Source organism: Narcine bancroftii, chromosome 10 (genome assembly GCF_036971445.1).
Source record: "Narcine bancroftii isolate sNarBan1 chromosome 10, sNarBan1.hap1, whole genome shotgun sequence".
NCBI lineage: Eukaryota > Metazoa > Chordata > Chondrichthyes > Torpediniformes > Narcinidae > Narcine > Narcine bancroftii.
In genome coordinates, this window is record NC_091478.1 from 47,170,938 (window position 1) to 47,189,686 (window position 18,749).

Sequence of the window (18,749 nt, forward strand, 5' to 3'; positions counted from 1 at the left end):
TTTAGATGTGGGTTAAGTACTGGAACTTTGCATGTAGTTTGGTCTTGTAATAGGGTAAAATCATTTTGGGAAAAAGTTAGGTTGGTTTTGGGGAAATTATTTAAAATTAAATTACCATTAGATCCAGAGATTTTTTTGTTGGGTTATATGGTTTCTTTGACTGGCTTGGGGTTGGATAAGTTTCAAATTGCATTTGTTCATTTGGCATTATCTGTGGCACGAAAATGTGTAGCAATTACTTGGAAAGACAATGTAGAGATTAATATAGTACATTGGCATAATGAATTGAGATCATGTATATATATATATATATATATATATGGAGAAAATAACATATAATTTACATGATAATTACTCTTTTTTTTGTTAAAATGTGGTCATCCTATTTAGAATATATGGGTTTGGAAATATTTTAAAATATTGTATTGTAGCGGCGGCTACACTGCTCCTGCAATATCACACACGCAACCAAGTGGGTTGAGCTCAGTGAGCAGACCAGTTTATTCCAGGCTGCTGGGCTGCACTTATACTCCCAGCCTGGACCTGGCTGAGAACTGCGCTGGAGGACACTGATGTCACCTGGGCGTCATGTCGTCCCCCAATGTGGGTTTCTGAGCTCCGTGCTGGAATGAAGGGAAACCCCAGATGGCACCATTTTGGCCAGCTGCCCCACCGCGTGGCTTACAAGCGGGGCCAGTTCGCCTGCCTTGTGATGAGCCGCTGCACAGCCCCCCTCAGAAATGGCGGCAATGTCCTTTTTTCCCGGGCGACCTCGCTTCTTGGGTTGGGCAATGACCACGGGCTCGGTGGGATCGAGGTGCGCTGGCTTCTGCCTATCCATGGTAAACAGCTCCCACCTGCCGCCCATGTCCAGCGTGAACGTTGAGCCGGAATGCTGTACAACCCCGTATGGCCCCTAGTACTGTCACTGCAGAGGTGCCGCAGTCGGGCCCCGCTGAACGAAAACTTACTCCGCAGAAAGCAGTTCGCCTGGAATATGAGACAGGCGGGTGTCATGCCTGGGTGGTGGTGGGGGTTCGAAGGAGTCCAATCGTGCCCTGAGGTGAGGAAGTAGTTCCTGCGGCGACTGCTGGGGATTGTGATGTGCATTGACGAACTCACCAGGTAGTGCCAGCAGTGCACTGTAGACCAGCTCAGCTGATGACGCCTGCAGATCTTCCTTGGAAATGGAGCTGATGCCCAGGAGCACCAAAGGCAGTTTGTCCGTCCAGTTGGGACTGGTGAGGCGGGCTATGAGCGCCTACTTAAGGTGGCGGTCCAGATATTTGACCAGTCTATTGGCCTGCGGGTGGTAGGCCATGGTGCGGTGTAGCTGGATCCCCAACCTGTTGGCGAGTTGTGCCCAGAGTGCAGATGTGAACTGGGCACCCTGATCGCTGGTGAGGTGAGCCGGGTTGCTGAACCGGGCGACCCAACCATGCAACACTGCTCGGGAGCAGGAGTCGGTGGCGGCGTCTGGCATCAGGATCGCCTCAGGCCAACGAGTGGTGCGATCCACCACCGTAAACAGGTAATGGTTGCCCCGGGAAATGGGTAAGGGCTGGCGATGTCCATGTGAATATGGCTGAACCATTCCTGGACGTGCTCGAACTCCTGTATGGGCACTCTGGTGTGCCTGTGCACCTTGGACATGTGGCAATGGGTGCATGTTCTGGCAGCCCATGCCATACGAACCGTTCTGCCACCACCTGGACTATGGACCTGATGGATGGATGTTAAAGGTCGTGGATGTGATGGAAGACCTGCCTGCGCCACTGCTGAGGAACCACTGGCCGCGGGGTGCCCAAGGAGATAACGCACAGGATGGTGCCTTTGTTGCTCGGAGTTGGGAGGTCTTGGAACCGCAGGCCGGTGATGGCGGTCTTGAAGGCCCTCATCTCCTCATCAGCTTCCTGGTCCTGGGTGAGCTGGTTGAAGTCAAGGCCAGGCATCAGCGCGCAGATGGCCAGTCACGAAAGTGCATCGGCAACCACATTGTCCTTCCCCGTCTTGTGCCGAATGTCAGTGGTAAACTCCGACATGAAGGAGAGGTGACGCTGCTGGTGGGGTGACGAGGGATCCTTTGCCATTGCTAGCACCTGGGTAAGGGGTTTGTGGTCTGTGAAAATGGTAAAAGTCCTCCCCTCCAAAACATAGCGGAAATGCTGCACTGCCAGGTACATGCCCAGTATCTCGCGGTCAAAGGCACTATACTTGCATTCCAGCGGGTGAAGCAGACAGCTGAAGAATGCCAGCGGCTTCCAATGTCCGTTCACCTGCTGCTCCAGGATGGCCCCGAAGGCTGTGGCAGAGGCATCGACAGAGAGTGACATATGTAGGTTGGTGTGCGGGTGGGTGAGCATGGCGGCCTTCACCAGGGCATCTTGGTGGCTTCGAATGCGGTGCAGGCTTCTGGGTTCCAAGCAAGCGTCTAGTGCTTGACTGCCATGATGACGAACAGCGGCTGCATATTGCGCGCAGCTCCTGGTATGAAGTGGTTGCAAAAGTTGACCATACCCGTGAACTCCTGCAGCCCCTTGTGGCTGTCCAGGCATGGGAACTTCCTGATAGCAGTGACCTTCGCAGCAGCGGGCGTGGCTCCTTCGGCTGTGATGGGATGGCCCAGGAACTCTTTCCCAAACTGGCACTTGGACGGGTTGATGGTAAGGCCGAAGTCAGCCAGCTGGGAGAAAAGGGCACATAAGTGGGCCTTGTGTTGTACCCGGTCCTTGCTGGTGATGAGGATGTCATCCAAATAAATAAAGACAAAATCCAAGTCCCTGCCCATAGAGTCCATGAGGCGCTGGAAGGTCTGAGCGGCATTCTTGAGCCTGAACGGCATGCACAGGAATTCGAACAACCCTAAGGGGGTGATAATGGCCGTCTTGTGTATGTCCTCAGGGTGCACCGGGATCTGGTGATATCCACACACCAAGTCAACCTTGGAGAAGACCCTCGCGCCGTGCAGGTTGACCATAAAGTCCTGGATGTGAGGGACGGGGTAATGGTCAGGAACGTTTGCCTCATTGAGCCATCTATAGTCTCCGCAGGGATGCCAGCCGCTGGAGGCTTTTGGGATCAGGTGGAGCGGCGAGGCCCACAGGCTGTTGGACTGCCGAATGATCCCCAGCTTCAACAGGTGCAAAAATTCCTCCTTCATTACCTGGAGCTTATCAGACAGGAGCCAGCGTGCCTTGGCGTGAACTGGCAGGCCTTGGGTGGGGATGTGGTGGAACACCCCGTGGCTCGGGGAGTGTCGGGAACTCATCCAGGATCTGCTGGAACTCATCTCTGGGCCTGCTGATCGTGGCCATCTGCGGTTGCTCCGAGCGGGAGTCATCGAGGCGAACAATCTGGAAGGTACGGGCTTCTACCAGGCGCCTACCTCGCATGTCCACCAGAAGCCAGTGTGCAAGGAGGAAGTCTGCACCCAGGATGGCAGTTGGGAGGGACGAGACGGTGAACCTCCACATGAAATTCCATTGGCCGATCTGGAAGTGGACTGTCTTGTCTCCATATGTCTGGATTGCCGTTGTGTTGGTCGCACAGAGGAGAGGTCCTCGAGGCTGGTTCCTGAACTTGATGGCCGTGACCGGGATGACGCTGATCTGGGCTCCAGTGTCAATGAGGAACCGCCAGCTGCTGACTGAGTCCCGCAGGTAGAGAAGGCTGTGTCCTTGGCCAGCTGCCACAGCCATTAACAGCGACCAGCCTGGTTGTTTCCCTGGAAAGAGCAGGGCTGATGCCACTTCCGAGCCTTGGCTCCCCAGCGCTGGTGGTAGAAGCAGAGGCCTGAAACGGATGCTGTGGCCTTATTTATGCTCTTGGGGGCCCCTGCAGGAGCCGAGTGCTCTACCGCAGCACTAGGGGCGGGCTTGGCATGGTCATGCCCATTCCTTGTGACCTGCTGGACCACTGAGCCTTCTGAGAATCATGCGAGCCATATCTCTTGGGGCTTCTGGGCGACCTTTCTCAGGTCAGTGAAGCTCTCCTGAACCAGCACTGGGTGGATCTCCCCGGGCATATGTTCAAGAAAGATGCTCTCAAAAAGTGGGCAGTTAGTGTGCTCACCCATGAGCGCGAGCATCTCGTCCATCAACTGGTGCCTGGATAATCTGAGGGACCCGGTAAGCACTCGCTTGATGGTCTTGTACTTGTCCTCGGCGGGTGGGTGCTGAACAAAGTGCAGCACGCGTCTAGCAGTGGCCAGGTCCAGGGCAGTGACCACATGGTAGAATTTGGATGAGACGGATGAAATCTGGTGGAGGTGAAACTGGGCCTCCATGTGGCCGAACCAGGTCTCCGGCTCCTGAACCCAGAATTCAGGCAGTTTCATGGCTATTGTGCTGATCCCAGGCTCGCTCATGATGGGTTCAAAGACATTTGAACCAGTCGGGTTCACAATTTTTTTGCAGCGGCCACACTGCTCCTGCAATAACACACATCCAACCAGACGGGTTGAACTCAGTGAGCAGAACAGTTTATTGCAGGCTGCTGGGCTGTACTTATACTCCCAGCCTGGACCTGGCTGAGAACCACGCTGGAGGGCACTGACGTCACCTGGGCAGGTTTCTGAGCCCTGTGCTGGAAGGAAAGGAAAACCCCCGACAGCGCCATTTTGGCCGACTGCCCCGACGCGTGGCTTACAAGCAGGGCCGGTTCGCCTGCCTTGTGGTGAGCCACCACAGTATATGTTTTATTTTATTTTTTGGCTCCCCTTGAGGGGGATGGCTGAGGGGGGGGGGGGTGGGGAAAGGAAGGGGGTTTATTTTATTGTATAATAATCTTTTTTTCTGTTGTTATTGATTTTGTTGTTTTTAAATAAAGTTTTAAAAAATAGTGGGGGGAAAAAGTGATTGTAAAGATAGATTTCTCTGTCTTTAAATTGCTTCACTTACCTCAAAAAATTGTCCAAAAGGGGATTGACTGGTTGAACTCGCTCCAGCTTCCACCCACCTGTGGGGCAGTCTCCACCTTAAGATTGGCTACGAAGAGGATGGAAAAATGGGAACTTACCTTTCAGACAGCAGCCCTAAAAGGCTGCTCCAGCATCACATTCATAGCCAGAGATGTCTCGAGGCGCCCTCCAGATCTGACGGAGGTGGGGTGACTAATGCCACAGTGTCACCCGTCATCAATATGCGACAGAGCAATGGCTTTCTTCCCTATCCATAATCCCACACAAGGCTGAAACCGCGCTATGGTTCCCAGAACAGTTCCAGCTGCGTGGGGAATTATGGGTAGGAAAGATAGCCATTTCTCTGCCGCATTTTGAGCCACAGAGAGTAGCCCTGAAGGCCGAAGTGGCCTGGTGTGGCTGTCCCAGCCTGCGCCGGCTCCTGCTGCCCCGAAGGTCCCCTGACTGCCCCCTGTGACAGCCCCCGCTGCCCTGACGGTCCCTATTGACAGCTCCCACTGTCCTGACTGCCCAGAGGGCTCCCCGCCGCCCCTTACTTGGAGGGAGAGGGGTGAGTAAGGAGATGGGTCGCGGGTGGCTGTACATTCAGATTGATCGGTGGAGGGCGGCACTGCAGAGGTTATCGCTCTCAGAGAGTTGGAATATGTGGCTCAGAGAATGCCTCCGCACATTCACAAAGGTAGGTGATTACAAGTTTTGGCGGAGTTTATCCTCCTTTACATCTCATTTCAGGCTATCTGAAATGGCCTTCAGAGGTGGAGTGAAGTCACTCCACGTCCTCCATAAAAGGAATGCGGCTCCAAAGGAGAAGGCTGATGAAGCTGCGATGACCCCATCAGCCCGTGACCCAGAAATGTGAATTAAAAAAAAAACCATATTGTTAATGGAGGCTATTATGTTACGTGGGTGTAACTTGATTGGTGGAACTCGGAGACTTGTGTGGAGCATAAACACGATTTTATTAGCTTAAAATCAACAGCTGGTATCTACAATGGTCTTCAGGTAAATTGGAGGTAAGGCGGGAAAACAGGGTTTATATCAGGACTGATGGGGATGGTGCCAAGAGGAGGGGCCAGTCATCTAATCTACCCATAGACAGTGAATTCCAGTTCACTGCCTGAGGCCCAAGACTGCCTGCACAGATCTCCACTAGTGCTTTTACCTGCTCTTCGCTCGCCATTGTTGAGTATAGGCCACTTTCCCTTCTCGGCGTGTATATTTGAGGTCATGATGGCAGCCGGCACTACTGCACCACTCACCCCACCTCCTTCAGCTCTGGAAGCCGGCCCCCGAATCAGCTCTGCACAAAAGCATTATAGGCCATCACTATAAAAGGTAAATACGCCTTTTTTTTCAACTTGAGCTGGCTATAATGTGGGGTTTCAGCATTAATAAGGGACTCAGATGCCTGTCTCTTTTTTTTGCTCATACCTTAAGGAAGGGCTCAGACCCAAAATGTCGGTAATATATCTTTACCTCCTATGGACTCTGCGAGACCGGTGAGTTCCTCCAGCATCTCTGTGTATTGATTACAATCACAGTGTCTACAGGCTTTCATGTTTCACTTGGTAAAGATTCCATCAGTCACCAATCAAATTAGTTTGTTTTGCACCAGATACAACATCCTGCAGCTCACTACCACAGAGCAGTTGTGCTGTTCAGAGGCAAGATGCTGCAAGCTGTTAGACTTTCTCAGCCGCTAGAAAAAATATGGCCTGCAGATCAGCAGGACTTCTTCCTGAAGGCTGCAAGTACTTATCAACACAGGATGTGACACAGTGAGCTGCTGGCAGCTTATTTGCTGCCTGAATTTCCAGTGTCCTGGTTCTGGCTTCCTATGAGCTGCCAATCTGTCTGTTTGTCTGTTGTTCAGGTCAGTGAGAAGAGGACTGCCACCGCTGCTGGCTCTTCTGCCATTGGCATCACCTCTGGTGATGGCTGTGATTCCACTGATGGTCGTGTTGGTAAAGGTCCCGGTGATGCTGCCACATGTGTGGTTGTTTTCAGTGGTAGTTCAGATACTGGTGGATCTGGAGGTGGGGGCACCACTGGTGTGGTGATGGCGATGCTGCTGGCTTCTCAGGACCAGGTTGTTAACTCGGCCTCCGACATAACGGGCACCTTATTTTAATTTTTTAATAGTTATGTTGTAAGATGATAATAATATGAATGTTTGCACTAAGGTGGTGGCGCAAAACACTGAATTTCATGACTTATTCATGACAATAAATTCTGTTTCTGCCTAATGTGTTGTTCCCCCATCTCAGGTTCAACCTGATGAAACAGCATTTTTCTGTACCATAGTCCACACACATACAAACAATACCAGTGCATAATGATTACATAAATAATCAAAATAAATATAACCATGTAACCATATAACCACTTACAGCACAGAACAGGCCAGTTCGCCCCTACTAGTCCATGCCGTAGCAAATCCCCACCCTCCTAGTCCCACTGACCAGCACCCAGACCATACCCCTCTAGTCCCCTCCTATCCATGTAACGATCCAGTCTTTCCTTAAATGTAACCAATGATCCCGCCTCGACCACGTCTGCCGGAAGCTCATTCCACATCCCCACCACCCTCTGCGTAAAGAAATTTCCCCTCATGTTCCCCTTATAATTTTCCCCCTTCAATCTTAAACCATGTCCTCTAGTTTGAATCTCCCCCTTTCTTAATTGAAAAAGCCTATCCACATTTACTCTGTCTGTCCCTTTCAAAATCTTAAACACCTCTATCAAGTCCCCTCTCAATCTTCTACGCTCCAGAGAAAAAAGCCCCAGTCTGCACAACCTTTCCTTGTAACTCAGACCCTGAAATCCTGTCAACATTCTCATGAACCTTCTCTGCACTCTCTCTATTTTGTTTATATCTTTCCTATAATTTGGTGACCAAAACTGTATACAGTACTCCAAATTTGGCCTCACCAATGCCTTGTACAATTTCATCATAACCTCCCTACTCTTGAATTCAATACTCCGATTTATGAAGGCCAACTTATAAATGCCTTCTTCACCACACCATCTACCTGAGTAACTCCTAAATCCCTTTGTTGCTCTGCACTCCTCAATTGTCTACCATTCAATGTATATGACCTATTTAAATTTGCCTTTCCAAAATGTAGCACCTCACATTTATCTGTATTAAATTCCATCAGTCATTTCTCAGCCCACACCTCCAGCCTAAATCACCTTTTAATCTACGGTAATCTACCTCAATGTCCACAACACCATCAATCTTTGTGTCATCCGCAAACTTGCTTATCCAATTCTCCACCCCTACTTCCAGATCGTTAATATATATAACAAATAATAGTGGACCCAGGACTGAACCCTGAGGAACTCCACTAGTCACCGGCCTCAATTGGACAAACAATTTTCTACCACTACTCTCTGACACCTCCCATCCAACCACTGCTGAATCCATTTCACTACCTCTTTATTTATACCTAATGCCTCCACCTTTTTTCCTAACCTCCTGGGAGGAACTTTGTCAAAAGCTTTACTAAAGTCCAAATAGACAACATCCACAGCTTTCCCTTCATCAACCTTTTTTGTAACCCCCTCGAAGAACTCAATCAGGTTTGTCGAGCATGATCTACCCCTGACAAAACCATGCTGATTACTCCCTAGCAATCCCTGTACCTCCAAAAATTTGTAAATAGCATCCCTCAGAACACTTTCCATCAACTTGCCCACCACAGACGTCAGACTTACAGGCCTATAATTCCCAGGTTTGCATTTGGACCCTTTCTTAAACAGAGGAACCACATGCGCCACCCTCCAATCCTTTGGCACCACCCCCGTGGCCAGTGACATCCTAAATATCTCTGTTAATGGCCCCACTAACTGTCCACTAGCCTCCCTGAGTGTCCTAGGGAATATTTTGTCCGGTCCGAGAGATTTATCCACCTTTATCTTTTTTAACACAGCCATCACTACCTCCTCGGTTATCCTTATATGCTTCATGACCTTCCCACTATTTTTCTTTACTTCAACTGGTTCAACATTTTTTTCCCTAGTGAATACCGAGGCAAAGAAATCATTCAAAATTTCCCCCATTTCCTCAGACTTCTCACTCAGCTTACCCTCGCTATCTACAAGGGGTCCAATTTTATCTCTCACTAATCTTTTACTTTTAATGTACTTATAGAAACCCTTTGGATTTATTTTTACTCTGTCAGCCAAAGCCTCTTCATGCCTTTTTTTGGCCTTTCTAATTTCTTTCTTAAGATTCCATCTACACTCCTTGTAGTCCTCCTTCAACTTCTCAGCTCCCTGCTCTTTATACCTCTTGTACACCTCCCTTTTTCTCCTAACCAAATTTCCAATATTCCTCGAAAACCAAGCCTCCCTATGACTTCCAGCCTTTCCTTTGATCCACACTGGGACATAATTACTATGTACCCTCAAAATTTCTTTTTTGAATATCCTCCATTTTTCATTAACATCCTTACCTGAAAATATCCTATCCCACTCAATACTCCCCAAATCCTTTCTTATTCCTTTGAAATTTGCTCTTTTCCAATCCAGAACCTCAACTTTAGGCCTCTCCTTGTTCTTCCCTAAAACTACCCTAAAACTAACAGAATTATGATCACTAGACCCAATTGGTACTCCAACATTAATGTCCACTACCTGACCTAGCTCGTTCCCTAATATTTGCGATGGCTCACACAGTTACAGAATACTGTTCATCAATCGCACAGCCTGTGGGAAGAAGCTATTCTCTAGACCAGCGTTCCTGATTTTGATACTCCTGTACCTCCTCCTCGATGGTGGTGGGTTAAAGATACTGTGCGCTGGATGGGAAGGGTCTTTTATAATTCCTTGTGCCTTGTTTAGACAATGCTCTCAATTAGCAGTGGAAAGAGAGACCCCAGTGACCCTCTTGACTGTTTTAATGATCCTCTGTATAGATTCTGGCCTGATGCTTTGCAGTTACCATACCACACAATGATACAGACAGTCGGACAGACATCTTAACTCCATTCTAAATCACCCTATGCTAATCTGCTAAGTAAAAGCTCCAAGAATATACCTCTGGTGCAAGTATCATTCCAGTTTGACAAAGGAGATGGAAAACTGCTTCAGATGTTCCTGTTAGCACTGCATCTTCAACTTATTATTGAGTTCCAGAAAACCAAAGTTTCAGAATTAAATGGCAAAAATGTCTGTCGGTGACTATAGTGGCTTTCAAACTGCCCCCCTAAACTCACATTCTACCTTAAGCAAACCCTCTGCCATAGCTACTCTGTGATTAGTAAGGGAGAAAAGAAAAAGTTTGAAAACCACTGCTTTAATCGTCCCTAGTTGACTCGATATGTGCATGGTTTCATAACTCCAAAGGAATGGGCCAGTGACAATTTTTCTCAAGCAAAATGTTTCAGTAAAAATTGGGTCTAGAGCAGTGATTCTCAACCTTTCCTTCCAACGCCAGCGATCGGGACAGGACCTGGGTTCTAATCCCATGCTGTCTGTAAGGAGTTTGTATGTTCTCCCCATGTCTGCATGGGTTTTCTCCAGGGACTCTGGTTTCCTCCCACCCTTTAAAAACATATTGCAGTGTAGGTTAATGGGGTGTAAACTGGGTGGCACGGACTCATGGGTTCAAATTGGCCTGTTACCGTGATGTATGTCTAAATTTCTTTTTAAATGTAAAAATTGTTTTAAAGTCAAGTTTATTGTCATCTGATTGACCAAGTACAACCTGACGAAACAGCATTCTATGATTCTTGGTGCAAAACATGCAGACATAACACACGCATAAAGACAAAAAATAATATATGCAAGACAAGTATTTTATCTATATAAATCAATATTGTTTTGTACAAATGAAAGTCTCAGAGGGTTAGTGTTAGCAGTTCCTTTGGTCGTTCAGCATTCTCACTGCCTGTGGGAAGAAGCTGTTCCTCAGCCTGGTGGGAGCAGCTGAAAGATGCTCTGTCCTCCGTGATTTTGCGTGCACTCTTCAGACAATGATCCTGGTAGATCATATCAATGGGGGGAGGGAGACTCCAGTGATCCAGCCCAGTCACAAGCCTGCGTTGCCCAAATACACCCATGTCACCAATTAACAAGCTGATCCCGTACGTCTTTTTAACGTGGATGGAAACCGGTGCACATTAAGATGTGGGGAGAGCGTGCAAACTCCTTACAAAGAGTGGTGTAGTAATAGCATTGTGCTAATTGCTGCATGAACATTGCCGCCCTTACTCCACCACTCTCTTTCACACAAGGGGCAATTTACGTCATCCAATTAACCTTCCAAACTGCAGGAAGAAACTGGAGCACCCAGAGGAAGCCCTCCCGGTCACACCGAGAACGTACAACTCCACACAGATCCACACAAGCCTCTGGTTTGTGAGCCTCTGCTCTGGAATAATGTTTTGATTGAGGAGGGGCTTCAAGAAGATCTAAGTATAGGTCCGGCCATAATTGACAGGAACAGAAACTTGAAGACCAAGCACCTCTATGTTTAAGAACTATTTCTTTACAACAGCCATCAGGCTCTTGAAGCTCCCTTTGTTACACTCATCAGGAATGGCGCCAAGACCACAAAGAGATAGTCTGTGCTATTGTAAAGTCACTTTTTACTGCACTCGGACAACTGTGAATATTTATTATCTGTTATCTTTTGTATTTGTTGTGTCTTTTTAATTCAATTTTGTATACTATTGTAGATTTTTTAAAATGAAGAACCTGTTCTCCTGCAGCAGGTCAGAATTTCAGTATATATATTGATAAATTCAAAATTCAGATTTATTCTCTGAGTATATTATCAACATCACACACAGCCTTGAGATTCCATTTCCTGTGGGCCAGAAATAATTTCTACTTATTGGTAACTGAAAACTGTACTCAGGAAGGAAGATGTGCATACAAAAGAGAAATATAAACAAACTGGAATACAGAAAAAATAATACTCAGTAATGCAGTGGCCTCTATAATATTTGGGATAAAGACACTTTTTGCATTATTTGCCCCTATGCTCCAGTTTTAAATTTCTAATTAAACAATTCACATGTGATTAAAGTGCACATTTCTGATTTTATTGAAGGGTATTTGTGTACATTTTGGTTTGAACATATAGAAATTACAGCACTTTTTATATATAGTCCCCTCTTCTCAGGGCACCATAATATTTGGGACGTAGCAATGGTTAGTATATTAAAGTAGTCATGTTTAGTATTTTGTTACATCTCCCTTGCATGCAATGACTGCTTGAAGCCTGTGATCCATGGACATCACCACGATTTGAGTATGTTCTCTGGTGATGCTCTGCCAGACCTCTACTACAGCCAGCTTCAGCTCCTGCTTGTTTTGGGGGCTTGTGCCCTTACGTTTTCTCTTCAACATGTGGAAGGCATGTTCAATTGGATTTAGATCAGGTGACTGACTTGGCCATTCAAGGATTTTGCAGTTTTTAGCTTTGAAAAGCTCCTGTTGTTTCAGCAGTGTGTTTGGGATCATTGTCTTGCTTTAGGATGAAGTGCCCATCCAACGTGTTTGGAGGCATTTGCTTGAACTTGAACAGATGTTTCTGTGCACCTCAGTTACATCAATGAAGATCAGTGCGCCAGTACCTGTGGCAGCCATACATGCCCAGGCCATAACTCCCCCACCACCATGTCTCACAGATGAGATGGTATGCTTTGGATCTTGGGGAGTTACTTTATGCCTGCCTTGCCTTCACTGTGATACAGGTTAATCTTCCCACAAGACCTTTATCCAGAATTCTGCAGGCTCTTTTAAATACTTCTTGGCAAACTGTAATCTGGCTGTCCTGTTTCTGCGAGGAACTAGTGGTTTGCATCTTGCAGAGCAGCCTCTGTATTTCTGTTCATGAAGTCTCCTGTGGACAGTAGTTATTGTCACGTCCACACCAGCCTCCTGAAGAGTGTTTCTTATCTGTCGGATTGGTGTTTGAGGATTTTTCTACATTATGATGAGAATTCTATGATCATCAGTGGAGTCTTCCAGTCCCTTTGCGATTACTAGGCTCATCAGTCACACTCTTTCTTCTTAATAATGTTCCAAATAGTTGATATTGGTAATCGTAATGTTTGGGCGAATCTCTTACTGTTTTATTCTTGTTTTTCAGCCTCATAATGGCTTTTTTGACTTTCATTGGCACAACTCTGGTCCTCATGTTGAAAATGGCAACTACAGACTCCAAAGGTGATCAAAAGCTTCGAAGCAAGTCTGGCTCTCTTCTACCTGCACCAATACCTGAGAACTCACAAACACTGGTGAAGCTAAATGTCCCAAACATTATGGTGCCCTGAAATGGGGGAATTTGGTTTAAAAAGTGCAGTAATGTACACAAATACTCTTCAATAACATTTGGAATGTGCACTTCAATCACATGTGAATTGTTTGATTACAAATTTAAAACTGTGGAGTACACGGGCAATTAAAGGGAAAAGTTGTCTTTGTCCCAAACATTATAGAAGACCCTGTATATCATGTGTAAAGACAGAGTCCTTAAATTTGTTTCAGATTGAGTTTGTCGTTGAGGAGTCTGATGGTGGAGGGGGAGCAACTGTTCCTGAACCTGCTGGTGCGAGTCTTGTGGCGGCGAGACCTCTTTCCTGATGGCAGCAGTGAAAACAGAGCATGTGCTGGGTAGCGTGGTCCTTATGATTGCTGCTGCTCTCCGACGGCATCTTTCCCTGGAGATGTTCTTGATGGTGGGGAGAGTTTTGCCTGTGATGTTCTGGGCTTTGTCCACTACCTTTTGCATGGCTTTACATTCAGGGGTATTGGTACCCCTATACCAAGGTTTCTGATGTCAAACTGAACCTTTGCAAACTCCTGAGGCAGTAATGTGCTTTCAGTAATGTTGAGCCAGGAAAGGTCGTCCAAGATAAATCTCCCTCCAGTATGCTGATTCATCAACCCTTTTTATATAGCCTTTTACTGTGGTACCATCAGCAGATTTGCAAATGGTGTTGTTATATTGAGCCTCACAGTCATAGGTGTATAGCAAGTAGAGTAGGGGCCAAGCAGGTAGCCCTGTGTGGTCTGGTGCTGATGGAGTTTGCAGAGGAGATGTTCTCCCATTCTCTCATTCATTGTTCTTGCCATACTGCACTGAAGGTGAGGAAATCCGGAATCCAATTACACCACAGGGTAGGGAGGCCCAGGCCTTGGAGTATGCTGATTCGTTCTGAGAAGCCGATGGTGTTGAATGCCAAACTGTAGTCGATAAGGAGCTTCCTGATGTGTGCATTATCATTATTGTTACCTGTGATGATGTAATGGGGGTGGGGGGTAGGTGGGGTGGAGGGTAGGTGGGGTGGAAAGACGTGTTATACTGACTGCTTGCTATTGGCTAAAGCTGTAGAGAGACTCCACCCTACTGGTATAACAGATGGAGGTGCTTTCCCACTGGCCAGTTTAGTGGTGGTTATAAACTGTTAATAAAATTGATATGGCATAGACATGGACCAGACAAGTGTTATTCTACTACAGGGCTTTTATTAACAGACTATAACCAGCCAGTGGGAAAGCATCTCCATCTGTTATACTAGTAGGATGGAGTCTCTCTACAGCCATAGCCAATAGCAAGCAGTCAGTATAATACACCCCCCATTACATCATTACATTATCATTATCTTAAAAGTGGAGATTGTGAGTGGTAAATGAGCAAGAATAGAGAAAGGTTGGATTTATATGAACAGTGGATAATGGGGAATGAAGGATATATTGGACTGGGACAGATGGCATGATCTTGCAACCTTTGTCACAATTGAGCCTAAGGAGGGGTTTCAGACCATATAATATAGCCTGAGTCCACTCCTCCCCCAATCAACAGCTGAAATACCCGCCTCTGCTTTTGTAACCTTTTAACATGACTAATAGATTCTTGACTGGCCTTCCTCATCTCAGCCACCCAAACACTGCTCCTTGTCTCTCTCTGGGCAAAATCCCAATCATCTGTCCCCCATTTGGCTAATAGTTCAACAATGCTCCATCCTCTCATTGCTCCCTTTCTCTGTTATCTACAACCATAACCTTCTGACAACATCCATTTCTGATGATCTTTCCCAAGTGTAATTGCTCTCCCACTCTTCCACATGCATTATTGCTCAGATTTAAATCCTAACCTTTCTCGAGAAATGCTTTTTGGGTTGGAAAGCAACCAATTGTCAGGCAGTGTGTCAGCTTTAGAAGGTGGCATCCACCCTCAGGAGGCGGGTCAGTCTCAGAAAGTAATAAACAGGCTGTACACTTTAGGAGGCTTACTTTCCCAGGATGTGGGTGTTATAACAAGGTAATAGGCTGGATCTAGCAGCTGAGATAAATTGATTAACAGCACTGCTTAAGATCAAGTATTTTCCTCCTCAAAAAACCAGCTGTTAGTCCAGTCAAATAACAGACCAAGCATCCATCCTGACGGTTCCACCATTCTCCGCTGCACCTCCTTCCAGTGACCCTTCCCTACTTACCTGCTCTCCCACTTCTGCCTTCACTGCCTGCTCCTGGTAGGTGATTTAGGTGCCAGAAAAACTCAATGATCCTTTGACTCTTTTCCCCACTCCCATCTCCCCACCAACTGCTGCCATCCCCAACTCCATTGATATTACTCTCCCCCATCTCTTCCCTGATTGGCTTCTCTCCTATAACCTATCCTCCCATCTCTTCCCTGCCCTCCATGTGATTTCATTGCTCTGTCCCTTCCTTTCCTCTCACTTCCCCATTTGTGCTGTCTGCCTCTATTGCTCCCCTACTCTCTCCACCACATTTCTTCTCCACTCTGCCATCCCTCTGCCTCCCCTGTCCTGCTTTGTACTCCCCTGTTTCTGACTCTGTCTTCCGCCCCCCCCCCCCACCCTACCCCAACCAATTCTGTCAACCTAACTTTAGGCTTATGAAAGATCTTCTCAACATCTCTTCAACTGAATAAATGAAGAGAAGAAAAGAAAGTAGGATCAGCTGGAAAGGGCGAACAAAAGATTTGTGGGAATATTACTGGGACTTGGCTTAAATCACTGTACAAGGGTAGGCTGGAACCTTTCTCCCTGGAGTATTTGAGGGTGAGTGGGGACCTTGGGGAGATTTATAAAATCAGAGAGGCATGGATAGATAAATAGTCATACCTTTTTTTCCCCAAAGAATGTGAATTTAAAACTAGCGGACATAGCCAAGGTGAAAGGGGAAAGATTTAAAAGAGGATTTGAGGGGCATCTTCTTCACACGGAAGAAGGTGGGTAAATGAAATGAGCCACCTGAGAAGGTGGTAGAAGCAGAGATTGGTGTAACATTCAGAAGGTACATGGATAAGAAAGGTTCAGAGGAACATCAGCAGGTAAATGGGACTAGCTTGATTGGAATGGACGTTAGGCCAGTCCATGAGTCCATGACAATGATTACATTTGATTCCAGCGAGTTTGTCAATCTCAGTGTTGCCCTGTGTAAAACTGACAGAGTAAAAAAAAAATTGACATTCTCAAAAACCTTTTTCTTATACTTTGTCAGAACCTACATCTCTGAAGCAGCAACAAAACAAAAATGTTTGCAGTGCACCTTTTGGCCTTTTATCTTTCAAAACTTCAGGAAGATGAAGTAAGTAAGGTAAGTGAATATTTATTCTGAGGAAGTGGACCAGATGAAGTAAGATTATGTGTTTCCCACAGGATCCCCCATTAGAAATGGGTGGGGGAAAATGGGGGCACTTTGGAGAGTGTTACAATAAAGAACTGGAGGACACCTGGTGGAATCACAGAAACGGGTCCTTTCTGCCCATTGTTTGTCAGCCATGATGTCTATTTGTGCTAAATCCCAGTGGACTGCATCCGTTCATGCCCTTTGTTCTAATTACTTGTCCATATTATCTTTTAAACATTGTACTTGTGCCTATCTCTACCAACTCCTGTGGCAGCTCATTACAGGTAGGCTTCAGTCACTGAGATGCTTCCCCTTGAGAAATCTTTGCAGAAACCTTCAAAAGGAAATTAAATGAATACATGAGGGAGAAAAAGATATAGGAATATGGACCATATACAAATTGCACTTTTAAAAATTGCACCTGGGATCCTTGTTAGGGCCAAACTGGTTTTACATAAAAATAAAACTGTACCTATTCTATAGTTCTACACTTCAACCCTCTCCAAAGTGCTCCACCACACCATTCTCATGGGAAATCCTGTTCTAATAGGGACATGGGGATTGTGAGTGTCTTACTAGATTGTTTCTCAAAAGAGTGGCACAGAATTGATGGGCCAAATGGCTTCCTTTGCTATAATTGGTTTAATTCCTGTTCATTTGTCCTGACAGGAGTGTCATATCCTGGACTGGAGCCATATTTATGAGCCATATATATTGTAAGAAACTTGGAAAAATTAGGATTGCATTTTTCCTGTCAAATTTGATGACAGGACCTGATGGAATTATTCAATTCAGTTTTTTCTGCCTGATTAAAATTTTGGAAAAAAATTGCAAAGAGAAGATGCGAGCTAGAGAGCAGGGAAGAAGGAAGTTATGGGGGGGGGGGTGGGGGGAAGCAAGGGAGATGTTATTGTGAGAGAGGTCCTGAGAGATTACGTGGGAGAGAGTGACCAGATTGAGTTTTCATGTCGTACACCTTTATCCATAGTGGAAGGGGGATCAGAAGGAAGAAAGTGGTGAGGGGTGAGCATGGAAGGTGATGAGCATGGAGGGAGAACCAAGGAAAGATAATGGGCTAATCGGAAACTTTGTGTCTCTCCTCCCCTTCTCAGCTTGTGCTTTAGCTTTGCCTGTTATGAACTCCCTCTCTGTGGTTTTATCCATCAGTTGTATCACTGATATTACTATTGCTGAATTGCTGGTTCTCCCCTCTTTATAAAAAATAAAATTCCATGGAATTCTACCACACAGAAAGAGGGCCTTCACCCACTTGTCCATAATGACCAATCTAGCTCCATTAGCTTACATTTGGCCCACATCCCACTAAACCTTTCCTCTCCATGTACCTGTCTGAAAGTTTTTTGAACATCACAATTGTCTCTGCTTCTACCACTTCCTCTAATGGCATGTTCCATATACCCACCACCCTCTGTGTGGGCAAAGGTGCTCCTTGGGTCCCTTTTAAATTTTTCCCATCTCACCTTAAATCCATAAATCTATGCCCTCTAGTTATAGATTTCCTGATCTTGGGAAAAAGACTGTGATTATTTGCCTATTTTTATCCTTTATTATTTTACTAACTATTATAAGGTTTTCCCTACACTTCATGGAGAAATGTGGCAAACTTTCTGTAGAATTCAAGCCTACCTGTTTTAGTAACATTCCCAAATGTGCCAGGTTCCGCACCGAAACGTTGACGCTCTTGCTTTCCATGGAAACTACATGACCTGCTAAGTTCCTCCAGCACCTTTGTTTTGCTCTGGTAACACCTTTTCCAGCTTAATGGTTTCTTCCTGTAGTTGGGTGATCTGAACTGCATTGAATTGATTAACATGTTGAAGCTTGTAACACACAGAACCTACGTGAAGAACGTATTGAAGTTTGGTTCAAACACGAATTCCATTAAGGAAAATATTGTTTTTTCTCTTCAATCAATCAAAAAGTTAGTTTTGCGCTAAAATTTGATGTATTCAGGGCGTGGCCTGATGTCATAGGAGAGAGACGTGGGGAGTCGTCTCTCCCAATGGATTTGTGAAAAAACCCGTTTTGAAATGCCCTTTTAATAATATATAAATTTTAACAGAGAACTTTTGGAACAACCTGGAATAACTATGGAAAAAACCAGGGCTCAAACAATGAAAAAAACCGATTTTAAAGCAATCAAAGAGGTGAGGCCTACCTTAGAGCTCGATCCAGGCAACTCAGGTAATATTCC

General features: G+C 46.1%; 1 protein-coding gene across 5 annotated transcripts in view; it reads left to right on the top strand.

The window, feature by feature from the left end:
• Positions 1 to 18,749, top strand: part of LOC138744533 (hexokinase-1-like) — a 154,777-nt gene that overhangs the window by 17,696 nt on the left and 118,332 nt on the right. For 3 of the 5 annotated variants that reach the window (XM_069900860.1, XM_069900859.1, XM_069900863.1), the window contains exon 2: positions 16,406 to 16,501. In XM_069900860.1, the coding sequence (XP_069756961.1) occupies positions 16,439 to 16,501 (63 nt within the window). In that variant the 5' untranslated portion in view covers positions 16,406 to 16,438. Of the gene's footprint in view, positions 1 to 11,623; positions 11,641 to 16,405; positions 16,502 to 18,749 lie in introns of those variants that run through there. The other 2 variants (XM_069900861.1, XM_069900862.1) reach the window with 2 other exon arrangements.